Source organism: Lepisosteus oculatus, chromosome 6 (genome assembly GCF_040954835.1).
Source record: "Lepisosteus oculatus isolate fLepOcu1 chromosome 6, fLepOcu1.hap2, whole genome shotgun sequence".
Classification (NCBI taxonomy): Eukaryota; Metazoa; Chordata; class Actinopteri; order Semionotiformes; family Lepisosteidae; genus Lepisosteus; species Lepisosteus oculatus.
In genome coordinates this window covers 57,522,168-57,545,495 of record NC_090701.1, presented here as the reverse complement: position 1 = coordinate 57,545,495, position 23,328 = coordinate 57,522,168, and the positions used below count along the sequence as shown (strand labels likewise).

The following is a 23,328-nucleotide window of genomic DNA, read 5'->3' as shown; positions in this document are numbered from 1 at the left end:
CCTTTAGAAGTAAGAAAATCAATTCCATGTGTCCAAAGACACAGTATAAGGTTTTTTTTTTACAATCCATTTTTATCCTGGTTTCAGAGGCTTATGTAGGGCAGTGACAATCAGAAACTAGGTAAAAATGATACAAAGATAAAACATTTGGTTCTTAGAATGTACAGTATAAGCCACCCACTTTTGCAATCACTGGGAGGTTTTCCTTCACATTTAGCTAAATTTTGGCAATGAATTCGAAGTATCCCGATGACAAAAATGTGGAACTTTTATACGAATGAATGTCCCAATACAATCCTGACAAGCAAAAGGTGTCTCGGGACCTCAAAATCCGTCGACATGTGGACTTAAAATGTCCAGGGTTTGTATTTCATGGAGAATCTTCAGCCACAAATCGGCCATTGCCTCCACCTTCTGAACTCCGGCGGCATGTCGTTAACCGTGTGTTAAGGTGAGGGTGACGTGTCCCACAATCTCTGGGTCTAATGGGGTGTGACCTGCAGAGCTCCGGACACTGAGGAGGTCTGTGCCCCTGCTCCAGCACGCCGTATTCCGACTCGCTCTGGGTGTCCAGGGATCTCAGGCCTGACTGAAAGCAGCAAACCTGGGATTCACAAACAATTAGCGGCTCCAGCCTTAAACAAACTTCATTCCAGATAGAGAGGAGTGACCTCCCATGGTGTTACCGGCTCTATTCATCACTGCCACCTTTTCAAAGAGACAGAGATATGGCAGCTCGAGATCATTAACCAGGAATGGCTGCTTTGCATTAATGACCCAACGAAACACTAGGTGAGGCTAAGCAGGTTTATAAGGCAGACATTCTTCTGCAAGCAGAACCCCTTCCCTCAGGAGTCTCACGTCATTCGTCATGGTATGAACAGGCAGCCCGAGTGTAATAATTGGAAAAGAATTCTGAGACGACTGAGGCTGAAATGCTGACAGTGCATACACAGAGGGAATTCGCTTTCTGATGCGTGACATTCTGCCATCCAGTACCACAGACAAGACAAAGCAGAGTTTTAGAAATGAGTGCCTTGGTCTGAAAGATATGAGCACTAGGCGATGGGCGAAATGGGTATAATTTATACACCAGTTACAGTTATGTGTATTATCTCTGTATAGATAAGCTCGTGGAAAGATTTCTTGGCAGTGAGACCGAGGTGGATATTTTGGTCATGCAGTTGCCTTCTTCAGTTGTCATTTTAGGCTGGTGTTCCATTGATTTGATTCCCCCACAACACTTCCTGGTGTTTTACTTCACGTGCAGGGCTCCTGTTTGAATAAGAAGTTTGCCTTGTAAGTGCTGCAATAATTTGTTCAGAAATAACAGCTGCTACACTGCAGTGGGGTAGCCAGGGCTTTAGATTTATAACTGAAGATAATTGGTTCAAATTCTACATGGAGTCATGCTGTAGTATCTTTGAGGAAGCAGTATCCTTCTACATTCTGAGTGCTCCAGGAAAACAGCCCTCTGTATAAAGGGGTTTGGGTTGCCCAGTGGTTTACATTGCTGGGGCTCTGTGTTCAGTTCCAGCACAGGTGCCGTTTGTGTGAACTCCCTGCATTTGTGTTTTTTTCTGGGTGCTCTGGTTTCCTCCTACAGTTCAAAAGACATGGCGGTGGGTTGTAAAGGAACAGGTAGTGGTTTATTCTATGCTAAAAAGAAAAGAGATGCACTGTTTCGGCTGTGGAGCTTTCTTCAGGTGAAGGAGGCACAGCTGAAGGCTTCTCAGCCAAAACATTCTCTTTTCTTTTCCTTTTGGCATGGAATAAGGCTTTACTTGTTTCTTTGCAGTCTACTCATGCTGATGCAGCCACCTACTTGATAATGGTGGGTTAATTGGCCCTGGTATGATGGACTGGTGTCCCGTCCGGGGTGTATCCTGCCTTGTGCCTGTTGCTTGCTGGGATAGACTCTGGCTCCTCTACAAGCCCATACCTGATAAAGCTGTTAGATGGGCGTGTAAGTGGATGCATATTCATGTTGCTTTAGCAACCAAAGAAATTTGTAATAACTGCTAAATCATACATCCAATCAGGGCAGAGAGAACTGAAGTGAGCAAGAGGAAAATGCAGACAGTATAAACAGCTCCTTCAGGTATTTCTTGCTGTTATTTCCGATGGGGAAAGATGTAGAAGATGAAGCACATTTTTTTTCAAAACATCCAGCACCAAAAAAGACTTTTCTTCACTCAAGATCCATAGCTTTCCTGACTCGATAATGCTGTATTGTAGGAAGCAATGCCCTGTAGGCCCTTTGAGGAACCTTTTCACTGTTTGTGCTCCTCTGCGCACCTGCCTACCCCAGTGTGTTATCAGCAGCTCCGCGGCCTTTGCCCTCAGAGCAGGCTGAGGCTCTGCAGCTCGCTGGCCCTGCTCAGGCCCCCGAGCTGCTAGGCTCTGGGCAGCAGGCCTGAGCCCCTTTCTTACATGCTAACAGGGCCCCCAGCAGCCCCACCAAGCGCAGAGTTCTCTCGTCAACTCTCACTTACACTGCTACAATTTAATCAGAAGTGATATAACACCGTGAAAGGTGCCTTTGTTTTGATGTACTTAAGTGTTTTATACATGAGACTAACAATCCTAGTGCATGTTATGAGAACATGTATTTTGCAAAAAAAAAAAAAGATCCGATCGCTGTCGTTTCACCTCTGTCTCTCCTGCACACTTCTGAATTTCATCTTTCCGTTTTCTACGAGCTCTCTCTTTTCTTGTGCCTTGAGATCCTGTGAAGAACTTTTTTCTTTCAATGTTTTAATCATGCTTCTGTGTCCAGCCAACTGCCTTTAAACATCTTCTTTAGTCCATTAATACCACAAATTAATGTCCATTCCTTTTTATTAGTGCTGGCCTGTTATTCCAACTATACACCTGGACAGGTTGCTTTTCATTGTTTAAAAGTTTCTGAATGGTTCTTGCATTCAGATTCCTGGGTTCATTAGCTACACTGCTGAATAATGAGTGAGTTCACTTTACACGCCCCCATAAATCATGCAATGTTAGAGATTAGTACAGTAGCCTATACAATGTAGCAGCCAATACGTCAGGATACTAATTTATGCACGCTTAGGTAGTAGGTTTTTCATACTGTTAATAAAAGTACGCAGCATAGAATCAGAATATCTGATGCAAACTCAATTTGCAAGTAAAAGCACCATTTGCTTTTCAGAAGGGTGCCCATTCCTGCACTGAATGTTTTTTCATTGAGCCTTGCTCCTTAATGCCACCCTGTGTTCACAGAATGAGTTTCAGAGGCATCATCAGATGAGTCGCCAGAACCTAGATGAGTTGAAACAGACATCCGATCCTCCTCTTTTCTCCTGTTTCCCTGGATACTGTTGAATGAAACCTCGCTGTGCTCGGCAAGCTCAGTGAATTCAGCTTGTACTGAGCAGCTGCAGTGCCTGGAACCACAGGTCCTGTGCTTCTGGTGTTAATGAGTTAACGAAACCTTATTTTTAGATAACTGGTCAAATGGTCCATTTTGAAGAGGTGTGAATCGGTGGCTAACTGAAAGATCTGTGCATTAGCCTGCAGGATCAGAACTGCCCTGAGCCCTGAAATTTTTTGCTATAGCCACAAGAGAAAGTGTTGGTTACTTTGTGATACAGTTCACCATAATCGCCCACTACAGCTAAATAATTCCGGACCACATTCAGTACTTTCACACTTACACTTTGGCGTATAAGCCAAAGGCTAAGGCTGGTACAACATTCTTCTCTTCTAACATTCCGAGGTCCCAGCAGTGGAAAAAGAAACAAAGGAGCGAAGGGAAAAAAAGCAGAGCATCTGGGCTGAGCTCCACACTGTGGATTCTGACCTTGAAAAGAATGAATTTGAGTGTTGCCATATCATCTGGAAAAAAAACGTCAAAGAGTTTCTTTAAAAAAAAAGAGAAAAAAGAAAAATCAATATTCCAGAGTCCATTATTAGCCTGCCTTTTGTGCCTTTTATCAAGCCCATGTGAAACAAACAATTGACCCCAGGAAAAGTTAATATCTAACTTCTTTATCGCATTTTTACAGCCAAGGGGTTGTACCCTAATCAATATATGATCCACAAATATTTCAGTGCTCAGTGTTCTGGCCAGAGAGCAACTGCAGGAGCATGACATTCTCCCTGCATTTCTGTGGGTATGAGCCATACTTTTTTGAAAAGTCCTTGGCATATTCCAAAAAGAGAGGCTGGAAATTTACTGTCCAGCAGAAATTCCATTTGGAGTTTCAGGGAGGAATGATATTCTGCAATAGTTAAACATGTTATGTAAATGCTGGGTTCGGTTTTAAACAAATTTCAAGAACCACAGACCACGTTCCGTTAAGAATTGTATTTTAAGATACCTGAATGTTAATGGTTACTAAATATGCCAATATAATCAAGTGAACACTTAACAGAAAGACATTTTTCATTTCTGTCACTGGCGTTATTTTATTTAGCTCCTTGTGACTGTGAACTTGCCTCCAAACCCTTGAGCTGTAAGACGGGGATATGAAATGAGCTTCCCTTATTAAATTCCAAAGTAAAGCCATCAGAAAAGAATATGCTGACATTCTTTACAAATTTTAAATTACTTATAAAATCATCTTGTAAAACTGCACATGATAACAAAGAAAATAAGAAAGTTTACAAACGAGAGGAGGTCCCTCTAGCCAGTCTGGTACTCAGGAGTTGAATGATCTAAAGATCTCTTCCACCTGTCTCTCGAAAGAAGTCAGGGTATCAGCTGCAACAGCATGGCTGGGCAGCGTGTTCCACACTCCCACCACTCTCTGGGTAAATAGTACTACTGCCTGAGACTGCAGGGTCTTTGTACAGTGTACATCCCAGGAAACAGAAGAATCCACTGGCCTCCATCAGCAAACCACATACAGTGTATTTATGTTCAAAAACATTCCACATCTAGGAAAAATTTCCTAAGGCCTCCATGTGAAAACTGCAATCATGTTATTGACGCTGTGATAAGAGTATGGATTATGTGCCTCGTGGGTTATTGAATCCAACGGGGTTGGGAGGGTTGTGACCTGACTGGCAGACTCATTTCCGGTGTGTCACTCTGTTTGCCTTTTATCATGTTCTCTGGTATGGTAATTAAATTAGGAACATGCAGCCTTTATTCCTGTCCGTCTGTGGAGAAAGCACTGCAGGACCAAGTGGTTAGAAAAGTTGCAGGTAGTGCAGAATTCTCAGATGCTCACCGAGTTTTTAAGTACACAAACTGACACTTTGGAAAGCAAATTGCCTTCTTCGCTGCTAAATGAAATCTTTTTATGATAATATTAGGTCATAACGTTAACACAGAAGGCTGCTTACTCCAAGTGACTGACAGACGGGTCATTTTGGAATTCAAATCATTCAGCTTTCAAGTCCTGTAACGTGTGAACTGGAGAAACGTTGTTCTAAGCTTCCCCAAGCTGCTCTTTACAGAGAAACCAGCCGTCAAGTGAGGTATTTTTGCATGTTCTGCATTAAGGTGCATGTTCAATAAGAAATACTACAGTATAAAGAAGTTTTTATAGAAAAATAAACTTCTTTATAAACTTCACTGAATACATTTCGTTGAACAAAATGTGTAACAAGCATTCATACTCTATAATCTAACGGTACAGTATCAGTCTGTACTGTCACATGTGTGATACTACAGGTATATGCACATGTAGCAAAGCTGAAATCTCTGAATTAAAAACAGGAGGACTATTTTACTGCCAAGCAAAGGTTGAGCTCAGAGAGGTTTATAGAATTATTAAATAAGCAATTATGATAACCAGCAGTTTTAAAGATAATAAGAAGATAAGATTCTGCAATAATGACTGTATCTTTCAATAAACTATTTTTTTTCCAATTTTAACTAGAAGGTAGGTCAACTCCAGCAAAAAAAAAAATCAATAAGGTGTTTAACAGAGAGATTTGCGTGCGCTCCTGACAGATGTGCTTGGCATACAGGTTTCATTTCCACCCTTGGGCTTGTTTGTGCAATGCATACACGAACTGTAAAACGAACGGCAACAGTTTGTAATGACCCTGCTTAGCAAGTGGCATTTTTATCAAACCTCATAAACCTTGAATGACTATATATTGATAAAGCCTGTTTAAAGTGTCATCTGAATGATAACATTTGCACTGTAAATTTGGCCTGCAGGCTCCAGTCTGATGTTCAGAACTGCAATCATGGTATTGGAGCCATGATAAGGAAACTGGATTATGTGCCGCTTGGGTTATTGAATCCAACCAGATTCTGACTTGCAGACTAATTTTAAGTCCCGAAGCTCTCTCTATGAAGCCCTGGAACAGTTTAGAAATACAACCAGAGAGTCAAAATAAACATGTGGCAAGAGTTCGTAGAGAACAAATCATTGTCTTTGTATAGAGCTCCACGGCTCCATGGCCGAAACTTTGTGTTCTCTTTCTTCTTTTTTTCCAGCATGGAATAAACCTATTAATTGTCTTTGTATGTTTTAGATGTGGCATCACTTTCTTGATAGGAATTAAGTTTCCGACGAGCCCCAAGTCTGAAGTGGTATGAGCTACATGGCACATTCAGGTCCGGTACCCAGTGTAAGGCATTAATAGCTGGTATGTCCATTAGCTTAAACGCAGGCCTGCTCATAGCATGACACAGACAGTAAATCAAGTTCACATGGATGGGTTTTCATTTAAAATGTAAAGCAAATCAGTGAAGTTATTTGGCGTGGCAGATGTGGGTGTTTGCATCTGCACACTTTCCAGTGGAGAGGTGCATTTGGACTAATATCTGGAGAGAAAGGGGGCAAGTGCAGAACTCGAATCTCACTTTGAAGCTGTCATGAATGGCTCTACCCCCATGTAGAGACAAGACCTATTCTACAGAATGAAACACTGATGTTGTTGGTGTAGCTGATATGCGAAGTGAAGCACCCTGCAGCTCACCGCTGGCACTGCCGCTCAGCAGGTGTGAGCCTGGCCAGTACCTGGAGGGGAGACCTCGTGGGAAAGCTAAGGCTGCTGCTGGAAGAGGTGTTAGTGAGGCCAGCAGGGGGCGCTCACCCTGCGGTCTGTGTGGGTCCTAATGTGCCAGTATAGTGACAGGGACACCATACTGTAAAAAAAGTCCATTGCTCTGATAAGTAAAACCAAGGTTTTGACTCTCTGTGGGCATTACAAATTCCAGGGTGTTTCAAAATGAGGAGTGGTGTTAGCCGAGTGTCCTGACCAAATTTCCCCCTGGCCTTTACCAATCATGGCCTCCTAATAACTAATAATCTCTGAACTGGCTTCATCACTCCTCTCCACTGAGAGCTGATGTGTGGTGAGCGTTCTGGCGCATTATGGCTGCCGTCGCATCATCCAGGTGGGGCTGCACACTGGTGGGGGTGGAGGGGAGTCCATTACCTGTAAAGCGCTTTGAGTGGAGTGTCCAGAAAAGCGCTATATAAGTGTAAGCAATTATTAATTATTATTAGATGCCATCAGCTTAATCATGTAAAGTGAGATTATGATCAACAACTTGACACCAACAGCTAAAGATGGTGTGAATAGCTTCACCTACTCCATTGTGCGACCAGAAAAATTCTGTTGTTCCTTTAGTCAGATCTCATTGAGCTTTTCATTGGTTTCCATAACGTTTTTATGCTTTACCATCACCAAAGGGAACACAGAGTCAGGACTTATCCCAACCTTTCACCAACACTGGGGGTTGTCATCCTTGCAAATGCTTTATATTCCTACTTGTGTAGCCGATGTCCTTATCCAGAGAGATTTACTACAGTGTTCACAAGGTTTTATGTTAAGCAGTGGCACCAAGGAAACAACAGACAACAGTTACAAACAAGTACAATAAAAGTAATTAGGTAAAATTGCAATAAAGGCAAGTGCAAGAACGCTGGAACAACAGCATACAGTGCAATTAGTCAACTGCGATGGACTGGCATCCCGTCTGGGGTGTATCCTGCCTGTTTCTTCCTGGGACAGGCTCGGACTCCCCTGCGAGCCTAAATTGGGTAAAGCAGTTGGAAAATTAAGGATGTACAATTAGTCTGGATACAAAGCAGTAAGGTAGACACCACTGCCATGTGCTTTTCCAGTGAATGGGAATTGCGTTACTCAGCGAAGTGTTAAAAACTCCTCGGTGCAACAGGAGTGTCTGAGCCGCAGCTGAGGACTGAGAGGTCACAGGTGAGGGAGTGTCAGGAGGAGGCCAGGGGCCAGTGGGCAGGTCACTGCACTCCTGCGGTCCGGCCGACGCTGTGGGTCCGTCGTGATGCCCACTCATGCTCGTGGCCACAGCCACCGCAGCGTTCAAGCGGTCCCTCTGGTGGTCTCTACTCGTCCGACGATTTTGTCGTTGGGACGCCACACAGGGCTGTTGGGTCCGGCCAGCTGGTTGTGCTGCGAGGGGGGCAGGGATGGAGGCTGGATGGACAGTGACCGCCCTCGTGTCCTCATGTTGGGATGATCTTGCACTTCTGCTTTCTCTTTCACTGATTAAAGCCAGTGGAACCGTTTGCCTTGTATGTGGCAGTAACAAGTCTCCCAGGGTCAAACGACTGTCGATGTCCCTTCCCGCGCCACTGAAGTGACTTTGAATTCCCTCTGGCAGGTAACTGTATCTTTGGTATCCTGGGTTGGGTCGTGGGTCAGAAATAGCACTTGTGTATGAAATGCGCGCAGGGGAAGAATTACACTGTGGTGTCATCTGATAAAGGCCATGACACACACTGCAGGCACCTGACAGCTGAAGTTTAACACAGCGCAGGGTTTTCCATGCAGTTAGCAACAGCAAACTAAGTGTTTCCCATTTTGTATTGAGTAAGAAGCAGCTGCTTAAGTTGAAAAATCATTTACATGTTGTAGTCAATGTGGGTTAGCAATTGAAAAGGCAAACAGTGGTGGGATACAATATATAGCTAAAAGTGCAGAATTTAAGTCAAGGGATATTTGTGAAAATTGTATGATGGGTTAGTCAGGCCTCATTTTGAATAGTCAACTTGTAACTTACTCAATGGTTAGGGTCAGGGTGGAGTGTGGGCACTGTGGCTCAGGATCTGCGCCTGTGGCTGGAAGGTTGCTGGTTCGTATCCCGCGGCTGCAGAGGAATCCTACTCCGTTGGGCCCCTGAGCAAGGCCCTCAACCCCCAACTACTCCAGGGGTGCTGTATAAATGGCTGACCCTGCGCTCTGACCCCAAGCTTCTCTCCCTGTCTGTGTGCCTGTGTCTCATGGAGAGCAAGCTGGGGTATGTGAAAAGACGAATTCCTAACGCAAGAAATTGTATATGGCCAATAAAGTGATTTGCTTCTGTTTTGAGTAGCAAGTCAAGCCAAATACGCAAATCGTCAAATTTTGCTGTATACCTCATACAAAAACCCCCAGACTCTTATGGTGACTCAGGGTAAAAACAGTGAATTCAAGTAAATAAAAGTAGTTAAGATGTCTGTATAGGCTCACTAACTACCTTCCCTAAGCTAGTGCTTGATGCATTATCCAGAAAATAGAGCATTTACACAATATTTTTTATTTTCCGGGGCCGACTGCGTAAAGCTGCGAGTCGACAGTATTGTGGACAATTTTGCTTGAGCCATTAGACACAAGCTATTGCTGTGGTCACTAAGAGCAGACGGAAGGAAGCCCAAGCCCACAGGAGTCCGAGGGCAGGGAGGAAGACTAATCCACGCTGCCGGCCGGCTCGCTCTGATGTGGCACTTCGAGGGCCACTGCCGCCCCTCTCACCCTCCTGTTGTCTTGGTCCACTGCGGCTGTGCAGGAGCTGAACGGATCCTCTCTTCCCGCCGTCTTTCTGGAGCGAGTACAGAGGAAACCTGGAGAACCTGTCATCTTTCCCTGTGAGCAACCAGCCAGGGGATGCCTCAGAGGACATTGCTTTCACGATTGTTTTAATTGTTTATCATTCTCCACGTGTCCTTTGGAGCTGATCCAGCATTGTCAGACAACTCAATATTGACTACCTGGAAGTATGCGTCTGTGTATGCATCCTTATTGACAGCCTGGCTCCAGATTATTTTACAGAATGAAAAGGAAATGTGCAGAGCTAGAGGGGCAGGTGTTTGACAGAAGAGTGGAACTGTGTTCGTGTGCAAGTCTGTAGTGCTGTTGTCACATCCTTGAGCCAGGCGCTTCACTCAGATCATCCCAGTAAATTCCCTTTTGTACACCTGGGTCTCCAGACCATCACCAAAAATGAAAACTTCTCAATTAGCATCATCAACGAAGCAAGAAGCCTCAAATGCAGAATCCTGGATAAAATGAAATTTTAAAAACATTTACATTTACTGAGATGTTTTGCAAGTATAATGAAGAATCATTTTTAGTGTAAACCTGTAATTTGGGTTAAAGGAGTTTCTGTGGAAGTACTATCAGGCCCTGGTACTGTAAAGGTAGAAAGCAGGTCTTTCTGAACTCAAACTGGATGAAACCGTGCCGTTTTGCTTAAAGCTACATTTTGCTTAAAAACCTGCAAGTAATTTTCTTTTACCTTTAAATATGCATGTTCTCCTGTAATAGAACCCAAACACAGAGCTATCCTTTACTGCCAAAGAGCCTGCATGGGGTTCCACTAGGAAGAGAAATGGTTGCAATTAATAATTCAGAATAGTCTGTTCCATTTAAAGGTGGTAATAAATTGCAATTATAATACAATTCTGAGTTTGGTACTTATTTTAATTCATTTATAGTACAATGTGTGCAATGTTTAAAATAAATATTATTTACCTGCTTAAGGTAATCACATTTATCTTGGGTTTCCCAGTCAGCTTTATAAAAAGTTGCAGATTTAGAGTTTGTACTGTGTATGAAAAATAATTGTATTTATCCTGGAAATGGAGTGTAATCATTTCAAGAGATCTTTTCTGTCTTCAAGACACTATATACAATCCAGCTGTTCACAGCGATCACATCTAGGCAGTGAATAAATATGCTGTAGGAAAAAACAGTGTACGGCTATTACATTCTTATTTCAGATGTGGCATATTTCTCTCCTAATTTTCATTGGAATATTCTGTATAAACATTTCAAAAGAATCATCATCAGAGAAGGTACTGTTAAAAAAACAACAATGAATAATTTCTTCGTAATACCCACAGTTAAAAGCATTCAAATATTTATTTATCCACCCTGGGACGTGGATGGCTTTGAACTGAGTGAGATAGGAAAGGTCTGAGGTGGTATTTAAAGGTTCCCTTAATATTTTCAGAGATGTAGTACTCTAGTTAATAAAAAATAGGAATGCATTCATTCGGAATCATACAGCAGAGACTCTCTACTCTGGTTATTACCTTCTGCGTGAAATGCGCTTTTCTTTTCTCACTGGAGCCAGTAGGAAGGAGGCAGCTGAAACTTTGTCCCGATCAATACTAATAAAACAATCTCCGTATCAGGACAATGCAAAATGAAGTGCAGGAGAAAAGAGTGCCAAGTTAGTACTTTACTGAGGGGCGGCTCAACTTTCAGGCAAACTCAGCACAGTTCTCTCTTCTCCAGAGGAGCCTGTTATTTGCCGACAGCTGCTATAAAGCGGTGCACTTCAGAGCACTTGTATTGGTTGGCTACAACGTTCCCCGAACAACACATAGGGGTCTTAAAACATGCAAATTCAACAACTCCGGCAGGAAGGAGACCTGGTACCAGGTGGCAGTCTGGAGTCTTCCATCACACCACGTCTGAAACCCTCTTTGACCGAACCCAATACTGAAAATTCATCATGTACATCATTGGATTTTTTAAAAACCTTTTGCTTGCCGCTCTCTAGATTCTGACAAAAGAGCACCCTGAAGCTGATTTATGGGGGGCTACAATGTACTTCTCTGTGGTCTGCAAGAGGTTGTTGCTCAAGCCAGACACCCACGCGCCAGTTTCTGGAAGCGGCACAGGTCTGCAGAAATGCCACACTACCACCTTGTGGAGCTGGGAAATCTGCACACCTGCCCCGTGTCCCCCCGGCCCTCTGTTTAAAGTTCAACATAAATCATTAAATGCACTTTCTTATCAAATAATTCTCTGTTGGCTATTTCCAGTCATTTTAGTTGTTTGAAAAAGCAATTCAGCATACCATTACCATCACACTACAGTATCTCTGTACAGAACTGGAGTGATCTACAGTGTTACACAGATGTGACTACAATAATCCAAGAAGCAATAATTCTGTAATTCAAATCCATTTGATTGTTTTCTGTTTTCTTTCTTTTGCCCTCTTGTGGCGTAACAGACCCGAGAACAACGGAATTTAAGTGCATACATCATCCCAGTAACTTCGTTTTAAAATAATGAAGCAAATTCTATCAAAGGTATTTGATTTAAGATTCTAATTAATGTTTCAAACACCTCCCTGAATACAAATTTCACAAAATGGAGCACTATTTAGTGTTGTAACATTAATATTTATAAATTCAGTAGTAAAGGCAGGGTAATCCCCAGGGGTGCATGACTATAGTATGCATGATGTCAGTCACACTTGGCAAAGTCTTAATGTGAAGCCGGCAGTCGTGTCCCCTGGACTGATCTTTAATCAAGATGTCTGAAAAGGCTTTTTTCGGCTGAGGAGGCTGTTTGTTTATGCAAAGGCGACTAATTACCCAGGTGAATAGAACAAGTGGTATTGAGGAGAGTTTTGCCTACGTTAATTAGTCTGTTAAACAAAAGTGTTCAAACATGGATTACTTGAGTACAGAGCACTTTGAAACATTACAGTATGCCAAGCTGACTCTAAACTATTTGAAATGGTCCGTGAGATATGCAATACTCTTCATTTGTATCGGATGTATTTGTCCCATTACATAAACGAACAGGAAGAACTGATCAAATTTGACACTTTGTAAAGAAAAAAATGCTCCTCCAAAATGATCTTATATATGAAATATTTTCAAGGAGTTTTAAATACTTGTCCCATGATGATTGCTGCATTAATACATTTTTAACCGAAGTCCAACCACGAATCGCCACAGCTTACACTCCCAAACTATCTGACAACAAACCCAACGCACGTCGGTGCGGAACTTTCCTGAAAGAAAACGTTAAAGAAAACCGTTGCTTCTGTAGCTGGGCGAGGCAGAATAGTAAACTTGACCCTCACCCGCTCTCGGGAGCAGGGAGGGGAGACACATGGTGATCTCCGCGGCTCAAAGCCACTGTCCTGGGGTCCTGCGGTGACCCAGCCCCCAGAGCTCCATCCATCTCAGTCACAGCAGACCGCCACCATCCAAGGGCTTCTGCACAGCGGGGCTCCCGAGCAGTTAATTGACTATTGAAATCTAGAGCTACACTGGTGTAACGACCTGAGCTGCACAGAAAACAAACACAGGCAGCCTCACGGGGCTTTAAGAAGATAGTGTTGTCTCCAGCACCAAATGATGTCAGCCTGCCATCTCGCATGATGAACGACGGCCCTACTCCGCAGCCTGCTGCAAGACAGAAACAAGCCTTTGCTCGATCGCATTGTCACGTCAAAAGGCACGCTTTTGGGGAGCACATTTCTACAAGACACCATTCCTTGAGCTGTTCATTAAAAGCTGGGAACAGATCTCAAATTTTGCATCCGATAACTCTGGGAGAAAACGGAGAGGGGTGGGCAATAAGGATTGAGATAAGATCAGATCACGTTATTAGCCATATACCATTTCTTGTATTAGGAATGTCTTTTCGCATATCCCTGCGTGCTCTCCATGAGACACACAGACAGGGAGAGAAGCTTGGGGTCAGAGCTCAGCACCCCGTGAGCAGTTGGGGTTAAGGGCCTTGCTCAGGGGCCCAGTGGAGTAGGATTCCTCTGCCGGCCGCGGGACACGAACCGGCAACCTTCCAGCAACAGGTCTAGATCCTGAGCCACAGAGCCACCGCTCTGCCCCAATTCGGGATTAACTGTCCCGAAAAAGAGGGTTTTTGCATATTCCCATGGCTGCGGTTCTTAATCTGGGGGAAAACCCCGAAAAAGCCAAGATTATAAATGCTGGGGTTGATAAGTCTCAGCCAGAACGTAGTTCATTATGAAAGATGAGACGATTCACAAATAGATTTTTTCAGTACTTCTTCAGCCACTTTTCACACAGGTGAACCCGCATCACTCTACGTGATTGCAGGTACGTATGACCCAGCTGATTTAGTCACGCTTGTGTCAGCAGGATGAAGGACGAAGCTCCTGCTGTTACCTGTGTGGATAAAGACACATTCTCCTCACTAGGATGCACGAGACCACAGGGGTAAGAACATGAAACCTAAGACAATCTGACTCTTTTTATCCAGACGTGAGGACAACCTGCAGGATGTACGGTGCAGAACTGCAAACAGAGTGAAACACAAAGGCAGAAATGAGGCAACATGATGTTTATTCCCAAAGCTTTAAGTTCATAAGACCGATTCGTATCAACAAGGTGTTTATTCTCGATCATTCAGTAACACAAAGTGAAATAGACAGCTTTCATGTTACACATTCTCTCACGTTACAAACGTTCCTGCCCCCCTCCCCCCCAAACAAAAATAACAAAAGCTGTTAAAACCTTCCAGTTACAAGACCGCAAAAAAGCGTTTTCGGAAAACAAAACAACCTAATAGTTGCAACAAAATAAAAATACATTACTACCAGTAAAGTACATTAGTGCATCTAGCTTAAACGTTAAGAGAACACTTTGAAATAAAAAAACATATCTGCAAGTGAAAGCAAAAGCGGATTTTTAAAAACTAAATCTATTTGCACTGAAAGCCTCTGACACCATGCTTTTTTTCTAACAAGACCGCAGAACTATGCTGCACTTCTTAAAAACAAGCGAAACGGCTGGCTCATAAGTGACAGAGTAAAACTCCTCTCTAAAGTGTTTCTACTGAGTATCCTGATCCGAAAGACACTTTCGATTGGTTACCTCTCCGTGACACATTCTCGTATTCAATGCAATACGATGGATCTACTCAAGTCCTTTCTTACGTAGCGAGATCACACCAGGCTTAAATACATCACACCTGTAGACAAGCCCCAAAACAAGTCTTTAAAAACTTTAAAATGCCTGGATTTTTAGTGTTTTAAATGCATACTTTTTTCTGAACTATTGCATGAACCACACTTTTTGTTAAAGAATTTGAGAGCTTAGCGCCCACAGTCAAAACAGCTACATTTAACTAAGCCCTTACTTCCAGAAAGCAGCAATACCTACAGTCTTAATGAGAGCAGCAATGCGAAAGGAAAAGCTTTCCAGGGGTAAGTCTTAGCATTTTCAGACGACCCGCTGTACTTGACAGCCCCCTTAGAATGAAATGTTTTTTCATTCAGAGATCAGCAGCCAGTTAGGATAAGCATCCATACGTGTAGATGGACACATGGAGGAAACCGAGCAGAACGATCCTCCAGTGTTTTAAAGCGAAGCACACATGTAGCTTCTCACATTACAGCCTAGGACTGCAAAGAACAGCAAGTTATCACAGCTGCCTGCAAGAAGCGGTGCTCTACTTCATAGCAAATATTTTACATTTGTACCAATGTAAAAGTCACATTGTACAAAAATTGTAAATTTAAGACTTTTTTTTTACAGTTAATTGCCTACATTTTTGGCAGCACAAAAATGCTTAAAAACAAACTGTGCTCTAGATCGGCCTGCTATAAAAACATGAAAAGCGCACCGAGTACTTAGGTCAACAATGTATAACATGTTCAGAAAATATGCTGCTTTCAGAAGAGGCCGTCACATCTGTACCTTATCTCTGTTTAACGTACTTAAAGTACTTTTACATGACCGAAGCCCTTAAAGATCAATTAATTCCATGCATGCTTGTAAAGAGAACACTCCAATCCCTTGCTCTGTATAAACTGCCTTACACTTTTATATCAAAGGAAAGATCATCCTTTCAAGTGCATGTTCCACATTTGTACTTTAATATCGGACTGCACACAAGAGTCAGCACCTTCTGCCATCATGCCAGCTTCCTGACTGCCAGTGGCACTGTGACATTGTTATCCCAACCATGATGTTGCATGTTCAGGCTCAGCGATGCTACACTGGGGTTGCAAACCCAGCACATTACTTGAGATACATGAAACTGTCTTCGTTAAGCAAAGCCAGGGCCTTTGGAAAACCTCTTGGTGCTCGTTCTCAGACGCATATCTCCGGAAACACCAGTTCGGAAAGTGAGACACTCATGCAACATCCAGTGGAGGAAACATAAGAAATACAAAGCTTTCTTGACAGAAAGTCAGATAACATATTTATTAATGTTATTTTGAGTATTAAAGAAACATGGCAGTTAAACACAGCCAGAACCGGCACCATCCCCTTTAAAAAATGAAACATTGAACCTTCAATGTAACTTGCATACATGAAAGGGGCACAGATTTTTACAACATTTTGGCCTTTTATTATTTTTCCTGCTGCTATCCTACAAATTCACCCTTTACACGGTTCACAAAGCAAAAAGCCCTTCAGGTGGTCAAGTTCAGATGGATCGGGTTAGAAGTGAAGTTTCTCCAAACATGCTATGAGCTGAAGGACTGAGCTGACCGTGTTCTTACTGTCTGCTCAGACATGGTATGCAGCATTGCTTTGAGAACCAGCTGGGAATTCTGGAGGGGAAATGCAGGTACTGAGAGGTGCTGCAGGCTCAAAGCAGCAGCATGGGTCTGAGCTCAGTTCTCTCAGTGTCAAGAGTGCTTTTCCACAATGTGTGGGAGCAAATAGCAGGAGGTTCCAGGGCATCAGACTAAATTTGCTCTAGAAAAGAAAACAGGAAAACTAGGTAGGGGTGGCTGGTAAGACTGTAAGCATGGTTAAAGTCTGTGCAACATGCCCTTAAGTTAGTTGTTCTGTAAAGTTACCATCCTGACAGAATATCTACAGTGACAGACACTGGGCGAGTGAATCCTGCCACAGGGAAAGCAATTGCCTACAGCTAAATGTGTACATTGCAAAAAGATGATAAAGCAGACGCATTTTACAAAACATTCTGTACATCCGTCCATGAAATCAAACCACCGCAATTAACCAATTCCCCCACCAATCGAGAAGAGAACAGTCACGAACTCCACCTTCACTTGCTCAACAGCCCCCTCTCCTGGGCACCACGGGATGTCCAGCTTAGTCTTGTACAGAGCACTCACACTTTCACAAGGGGTCAGAGCCAAGCGTCTCGCTCAACCCCCTCAACCCCCTGTAAAAACCCCGGGACGACGCTACAGCCACGAGGAGAAAGGTCACTTGACAAGGGAAGCCCCACGTGCACTTGGTTAAAACCTCCGGAGCAACTGAAAAGAGCAAGCAAGCCGTCGGGAGGGGATACACGGCGCACAGGGGCTGCTGGGATTGAAGAAGGCTCTCCGCTCTTGTTCCGGGACTCTTTTCACGCTCCGACCTTGTCGACAGACTGAACACTGGATTGGTCTTTGAATGAAACTGAACGAAAACACACACACGCACAAGAAAGAGAGCGGGCGAGCAGGCAGGCGGGCGGGCGGGCAGGCGGGCGGCCGGCCGGGGGTCTAGTACAGGAGGATGCGCCGCTCGATGGCCTTGCGGCAGATGGGGCACTCGCTCATCCGGTCTCCGCACAGCTGGCACGTGCCGTGGCCACACATGAAGATCATGTTCTTCAGGCGGTCCAAGCACACCGGGCACATTGTCTGGGAAGAGCAGACACACCCACCCCTTCAGACAGTCTCTCGGCAAACCACTTCCTGTCACTTAAGTGCACAGATCCTCTCTGTCTTAACGGGTACTTCAGCTGCAGGCCAGATCCTGGAATGGTGCTAGGGAACTCTAGCTATGTGTCTCCGCTCCGCTGCAAGCCGCCCAAGATCAATACATTCAAAACTGCTTGTACCAATGACTGTAACAGATGGCAAATGATAAGGCTCCCTTCCCTCAGGCAGTTTAGAGGTATACAAACTGTGCAATACTGTAGTACAGTATGTGAGACTACTGTTACAATATTCTATATCATGGGAGTGCAAAACAGGACCCGAAAACTGAAACTGACAAAGTGATTCATGGATGTTTTGTATTATATACATGAAGGAAAGCAGTTATGAGTGGACTGCATTTGCGAAAGGGAAATTAATTCAATGTCGAGTTCGAAACACTGCTTGCCTTCTGAATGGAGTGACTCAGCTCTGTCCTTTCTTCTGAGAAGGGACAGGATACGTATTGATGTGAATTTGTGACTGGCTCCGACGGGCGTCGGGCTGCGTGTTCCTGTGTCCTAGGGAGGAGTGTGGCGCCGACCCCAGAGCTGATGAAAAGCACATGCCTGCAGGTCGTCAGCGGCCACATCCAGGCACTTGAGCTCCTACCTGCTCCTTGATGTCCTGCAGCTGCTGCTGAAGCTTCTGCACGTCTGCGTTGACATTTGTGTTGTCCTTGTCCCTCTGCAGAGCGGGGATGTTTCCACTGGCTACAACGGGCAGAAAAACACATTACAGTCGGGCCAGCGAGAAGGAGACCCCTGAAAACCCTGCAAAGTGTCCGTTATCAGTGGTATTTCAAACAACTCTCCGTTTCGCTACACTCTTCTCCATTCCTGTATCAAGAGAGGCTGCTGCCTGCAGTAACTTTGACACCATCTTAAAACACTTTGATAAACATTAAAAAGCAATTAAACAGCTAATATTTTGTTCCAGACAGGCAGTGCTGACCACATCTGACAGCTGTCACAGTTCAGGATTACAATGTGACAGGTATTTAAACCATATTGGAATTCCCTCAGCAGATTATGAGATTTCTGCAGTGAAGATGAAAACAGATGGTACTCAGCTAACAGAACTGAGTAACATGGTGTAAGCTAGGACATACTGTATACTGTACAAATCTAGAGGGGGGAAATCACAGAGTGCCAATGTGTTTGAGGTCCACAGGATTGTAACTTTATTAATCATGTTTGACAAGACATGTCAGTTTGGTTCTCTGAGTAATGCCATGTTACTGGTAGTAACATCCAACATGTCTGGTCAAAAACATCCTTACTAAAAAACCTCTGGACGTCTAATCTCACGTAAGGAGCGATCTAAGATGCAACTTCCACGACAATTCTAGGACACGTTTTTGTAAAGCACAAATATAACATTGTCAGTCTTCACTGGATTCAAGTATAAAATGTGAAGGATTAGTTTATTTCCCAAGCAAACTTTATCACCTTGTAATGCACCAGTTTATCACTGACCCACTTGTGCAACTCATTGTCATCTGCTGCTTCCGTCTCTTCCTTTCCAGAGAAACTCTTGTGCACTTTAACACTCTAAAAGAAACCTGACTCCCATTTTTCTGTAACTTTCTATACTTTGGAAAATATCCAGGACAAGCTATGTTTTCTATCCAGATCTAAGTCATTCAATGAATGAAGCCCTGCATAAAATCTGCATTTACAAAAAAGTTGTTTTTACAAACCAAAAATTCCTTATTAATTTCTCATAAGTGAAATCTCCCCCGAGAAAACAAGCAGTGTCAACACGCAATCCACAAAACGTAAAAGCCCTGGCAAGTCGGAACTGTTGTTACCTTCCAAAAAACCCAGTGCCTTCAGAACCTTTTGTATCTTAGGGGGTTGAAACTGCATTCTGAGGTGGATGAAATCTAGCAGGGAGTAGACTGCCTGGAGCTTAGTTAGATTTTGGTATGCCTGTTCATCACAGAAATGCGTCCCAACGTACTTTGTAAGAATCTTCAAACTGTGCATCACCCCCTGGTGACTCATAGTACCTCACCAGGCCCACTGAGCCAGAAATGAAAAGCATGTGGGAGAGCCTGGACCAGAACCTTCTCTGCACAGAAAGCCTCAGTCGTCAAACATGACATAAAGGAGATAACCTTTCACAGCTCACATTCCAAAGGCATCTGTTGGTTTATGAGTGCTGGTAGCTTATTTCCTACCCATGCATGTTTAAAGCTTTGTTTCCAAGAGATCTGGTCTAATTAAGCCATGGGCTACAGACCCTACACTAAATCTTCATTGGAAATGGTATTCCCGAACCGCCAAGTTCAGTGAAGTGAATCCGCAAGTTTCCCTTTTAAAAGGAAAAAAAAACAACTAAAATGGCCAAAAAATGCAAAAATGATCTAACTCAAGAAAAACTGTCAAATGGTGACCTTTCAAAAAAACATCCCAAAAATAAAGAGAGATGAATGAACACATTTGCCCCAGTGTATCTTGACATTGTTTTCTATATTCTTTGAAGAATAAAGAAAGTCAGCTGCCCTGCAAAAAAATAATTAAATGAAGCAAAAGTTAAGTCAAAAACTTACCTTTCAATCCAGATTAAATGTCTGGAGTAAACTAGAGAAGTGAACTGAGGCCGTAAGGGACTCATTATATTGCAGATTAAAGATTACATGCTAATCACCTTTCTTACAAATCACTACTGTAAAAAACAAAGGGTCAGATTAGTCAGTCAGACCTGCCACTGCAAGGCTGCTTTTAGAAGCGTGACACCAAAGCACGTTTCCGGCTGGGAACAACACCCGCGTCAACTCCACTTCACCCCCCGCGAGAACAACGCCACAGGTGGAGAAAAACCAAAGTCAAAACCGAGAGCAAACAAAACATGGCAAAGCAAACAAGGAATGAAAAGGGAACGTGTGGAAGATTCACTCACTAAGATCTTCAGCAGAATCCTCCATACCTTTCCCGCCACAGCACATAATGAAAGGTGTTCGGCGCTCCACCACGGCCCGGCACTGCACACACTTCTTCATCAGGCTGGCGCAGTCTGGGGGCACAAGAGCACAGACACGCCGCGTCAGCGCTCGCGGCCTCAGGGCACGGACTCCATAGCCCACCCGCTTTCTAGCCGCATCCCCCAATTCAGGGTGGCGGGGGAGCCCGAGCCTGTCTCGGCGAGCTCCAGGCACAAGCAGGGGTACACCCTGGACAGGACCGCCAGTCCATCGCAGGAGACACGCAGGGGGGGACACACACTCACACTCCCAGCGCGTCTCTGGACTGGTGGGAGGAAACCCATTCAAACACAGGGGAACATGCAGACTCCACACAGACAGCACCCCGGATCCAGATTTCAACCCAGGGCCCCAGCGCTGCGAGCCAGCAGTGCTGGCCACCACGCCACTGTGCCGCCTGCCTTTCTATTTCAAAGGCGGAATTCATCAGAACACTTGTGCACACGACTGTTCCTGAAGAACAGAACCTGATACACATGTGAGTGAGGTGAGCCCTGAAATAACTGTGAAAAGTGATCCTGAAACAGAACCAACAAATCATTTATTTGGAACCCGCAGTGCCACAGCACGCTAAGACAAGAGCCTGGAGCTGTGAAAAACCCGTCGCTGTCATTAATTGTTGTAAACTATAAGCAGCTGAGATTATGACTAGAAAAAAGGGAACGTAAGGGAAACAGTCATCTCTAAAACCTGCAATTGGACCGGAGTGTGCAATTTATATAATACCAAAAACAAAAGCTAGAAAGAGAGAATTATAAAATCCTTTGTGCTGATAAAATTCATGTTTTATCAGTGGCATCCAGCCATCTTTCAATGTTCTAGTAAAAAGTTTTTTTCTCTGCGTCTCATAATATTCAGTGAACAAGCACATCTGGTCACATTTTGAGATCATGCCACCTAGAGCATATTGTTCTGAATGTGGGCATGGTGGCACAGGATTACAATCATACCGAGCATAATCCATGATCAGTCAAATAACTTTATAGTTTCAAGTTAAAGCATTGATTTAAAACCAAGAGATGCGACTCCTGATTTCCACCTGCTAGATCACCAGATCAGCAGATGTAAACCTGATTTTCTATTGAGGTGAGGATTCTCATTGGAGGTAGTGACACCGTTCCTGCTTTTACAGACACAGAAAATGTGCTACACAAAGAGGGGATTTCACAAAAGGCAAAGGTGGGGGGAATGAAGCACAAACAAAAAAAGGAAGGAAAGGGACACTGAACAACAGAAGTGGGCAACGAGAGGCCCCCGAGCCACTCAGCCAGTAAAGGCTCCTGCAGTGCAGGTTGCAGAGGTGTGCAGACATCGCTCCCGGAGAGAGAGTCCCCTCGCGCTGCCGCACAGCCTGGCTCAGAACCAACGGGACCACATGAGCCGCAGCCAGATGGGAGCAGCAGAATTCAAGACGGGTTACACAAGAGGGGGCCATTCAGACCCATCTAGTCAGGGGTGGCTTGCACAAGTTAAGACCAGAGGATGCCACCCGCTATTTCTCTGAAGTAGCAGGATTATCCGTTTCAACATCATGGCCGGGTAGCTCAGCCACATGCCTCCACAACCCTTTGTGTCAAGAAGTGCCTCCTGTTCTTGGTTTTATATGCACTTCCAAACAGTACCCACTTTGTGTGTCACGGCCTGTTCTGAAGAGGTCTACAGGGAGGATGCAGTCGGTGCCCTTGAGGATTCTGCACTCTTTTGTTACCTCTGTCTTCTCTATTCAGGACTAAAAGGTTCAGTTGTTTCAGCCTGTCAGTGTAGGACTGTCCCTTACTCCCTTAATGTATCCTGTCGCTTTCCTGTGGACGGATTCCAAAACAGCAATATCGATACCTCAATACAAGGTGACCACAATATTAGTCATTCAGAATATTAGTACACAATATTCTAAATGAGGCCTTTTAGCACATTGCCCAATATGAACATAATATCGCTTGATTTAAATCATGATCTAGAGAGGATGTAAGTTATGTCAACATGAACTTTCTGTTGCCATAAGTAGTCTCTTCAAGCTATTTCCCATTATTCCTGTCAGCCTGTCACCCAAAAGCACCTCCTGTGCCCCGGAAATTGCCCGTCAGTGTGGCGCGGGGTCAGTGGTTGACGCACTGCCGCTCCAATCAGCCCTAAACCCCCTGAAAGCCATGGTAGTGCCAGGAGTGCCAAGGAGAGAGACACAGACCCTCTCTAAGGCACCATGCAGCACAGGGGTCCTACCGACCTGCTGAACCGATTGCCAATTAGCGATTCCAAACTGGTTGGGTATAAAATGAGAATCAAACAAGTTTTTAAATGAAAAGTGGCTGACGCAACCACTTCCCTTTACGATCTGAGCACAATAACAGGTAAAAAAAAAAGACCAGAGCTTCCACTGACTCAAAGCTAATATTTGTAATTTAATTATGAAGGCTTGTTGAGAATCTCAGTTATTTTAAAACAGACTAATTTGTTCAGCTAAGACATAACCTTCATCCTCCCATCTCTAATGTGCCTGTGGATTTTTATTAGAGACTTCAACTGACCGTAAAATGACTATCAGTTTCTCTTAGTGATTTAGGTATGCATGCGCAGATAATAAACTGTCCTAAAGACTGCAATTAATTTGGGGAAATGATGAGAATACAGCCACCTCTCTCACCGATGCAAAAGCTCATGAATTCCAGAGCCGGTACTGCGCAGAGCACATGGGAGATCATAC

General features: G+C 44.0%; 1 protein-coding gene across 2 annotated transcripts in view; it reads right to left on the bottom strand.

Annotated features, from left to right (window-relative positions):
• Positions 1-14,292: 14,292 nt before the first annotated feature.
• The window catches only part of mib1 (MIB E3 ubiquitin protein ligase 1), a 103,767-nt gene continuing 94,731 nt past the window's right edge, over positions 14,293-23,328 (bottom strand). Inside the window, exons 19-21 of one of the 2 annotated variants that reach the window (XM_069191639.1) lie at positions 20,573-20,659; positions 18,251-18,351; positions 14,293-17,581 (exon numbers count right to left, since the gene is read on the bottom strand). In XM_069191639.1, the coding sequence (XP_069047740.1) occupies positions 17,441-17,581; positions 18,251-18,351; positions 20,573-20,659 (329 nt within the window). In that variant the 3' untranslated portion in view covers positions 14,293-17,440. Of the gene's footprint in view, positions 17,582-18,250; positions 18,352-20,545; positions 20,660-23,328 lie in introns of both variants that reach the window. The other variant, XM_069191638.1, reaches the window with a different exon arrangement.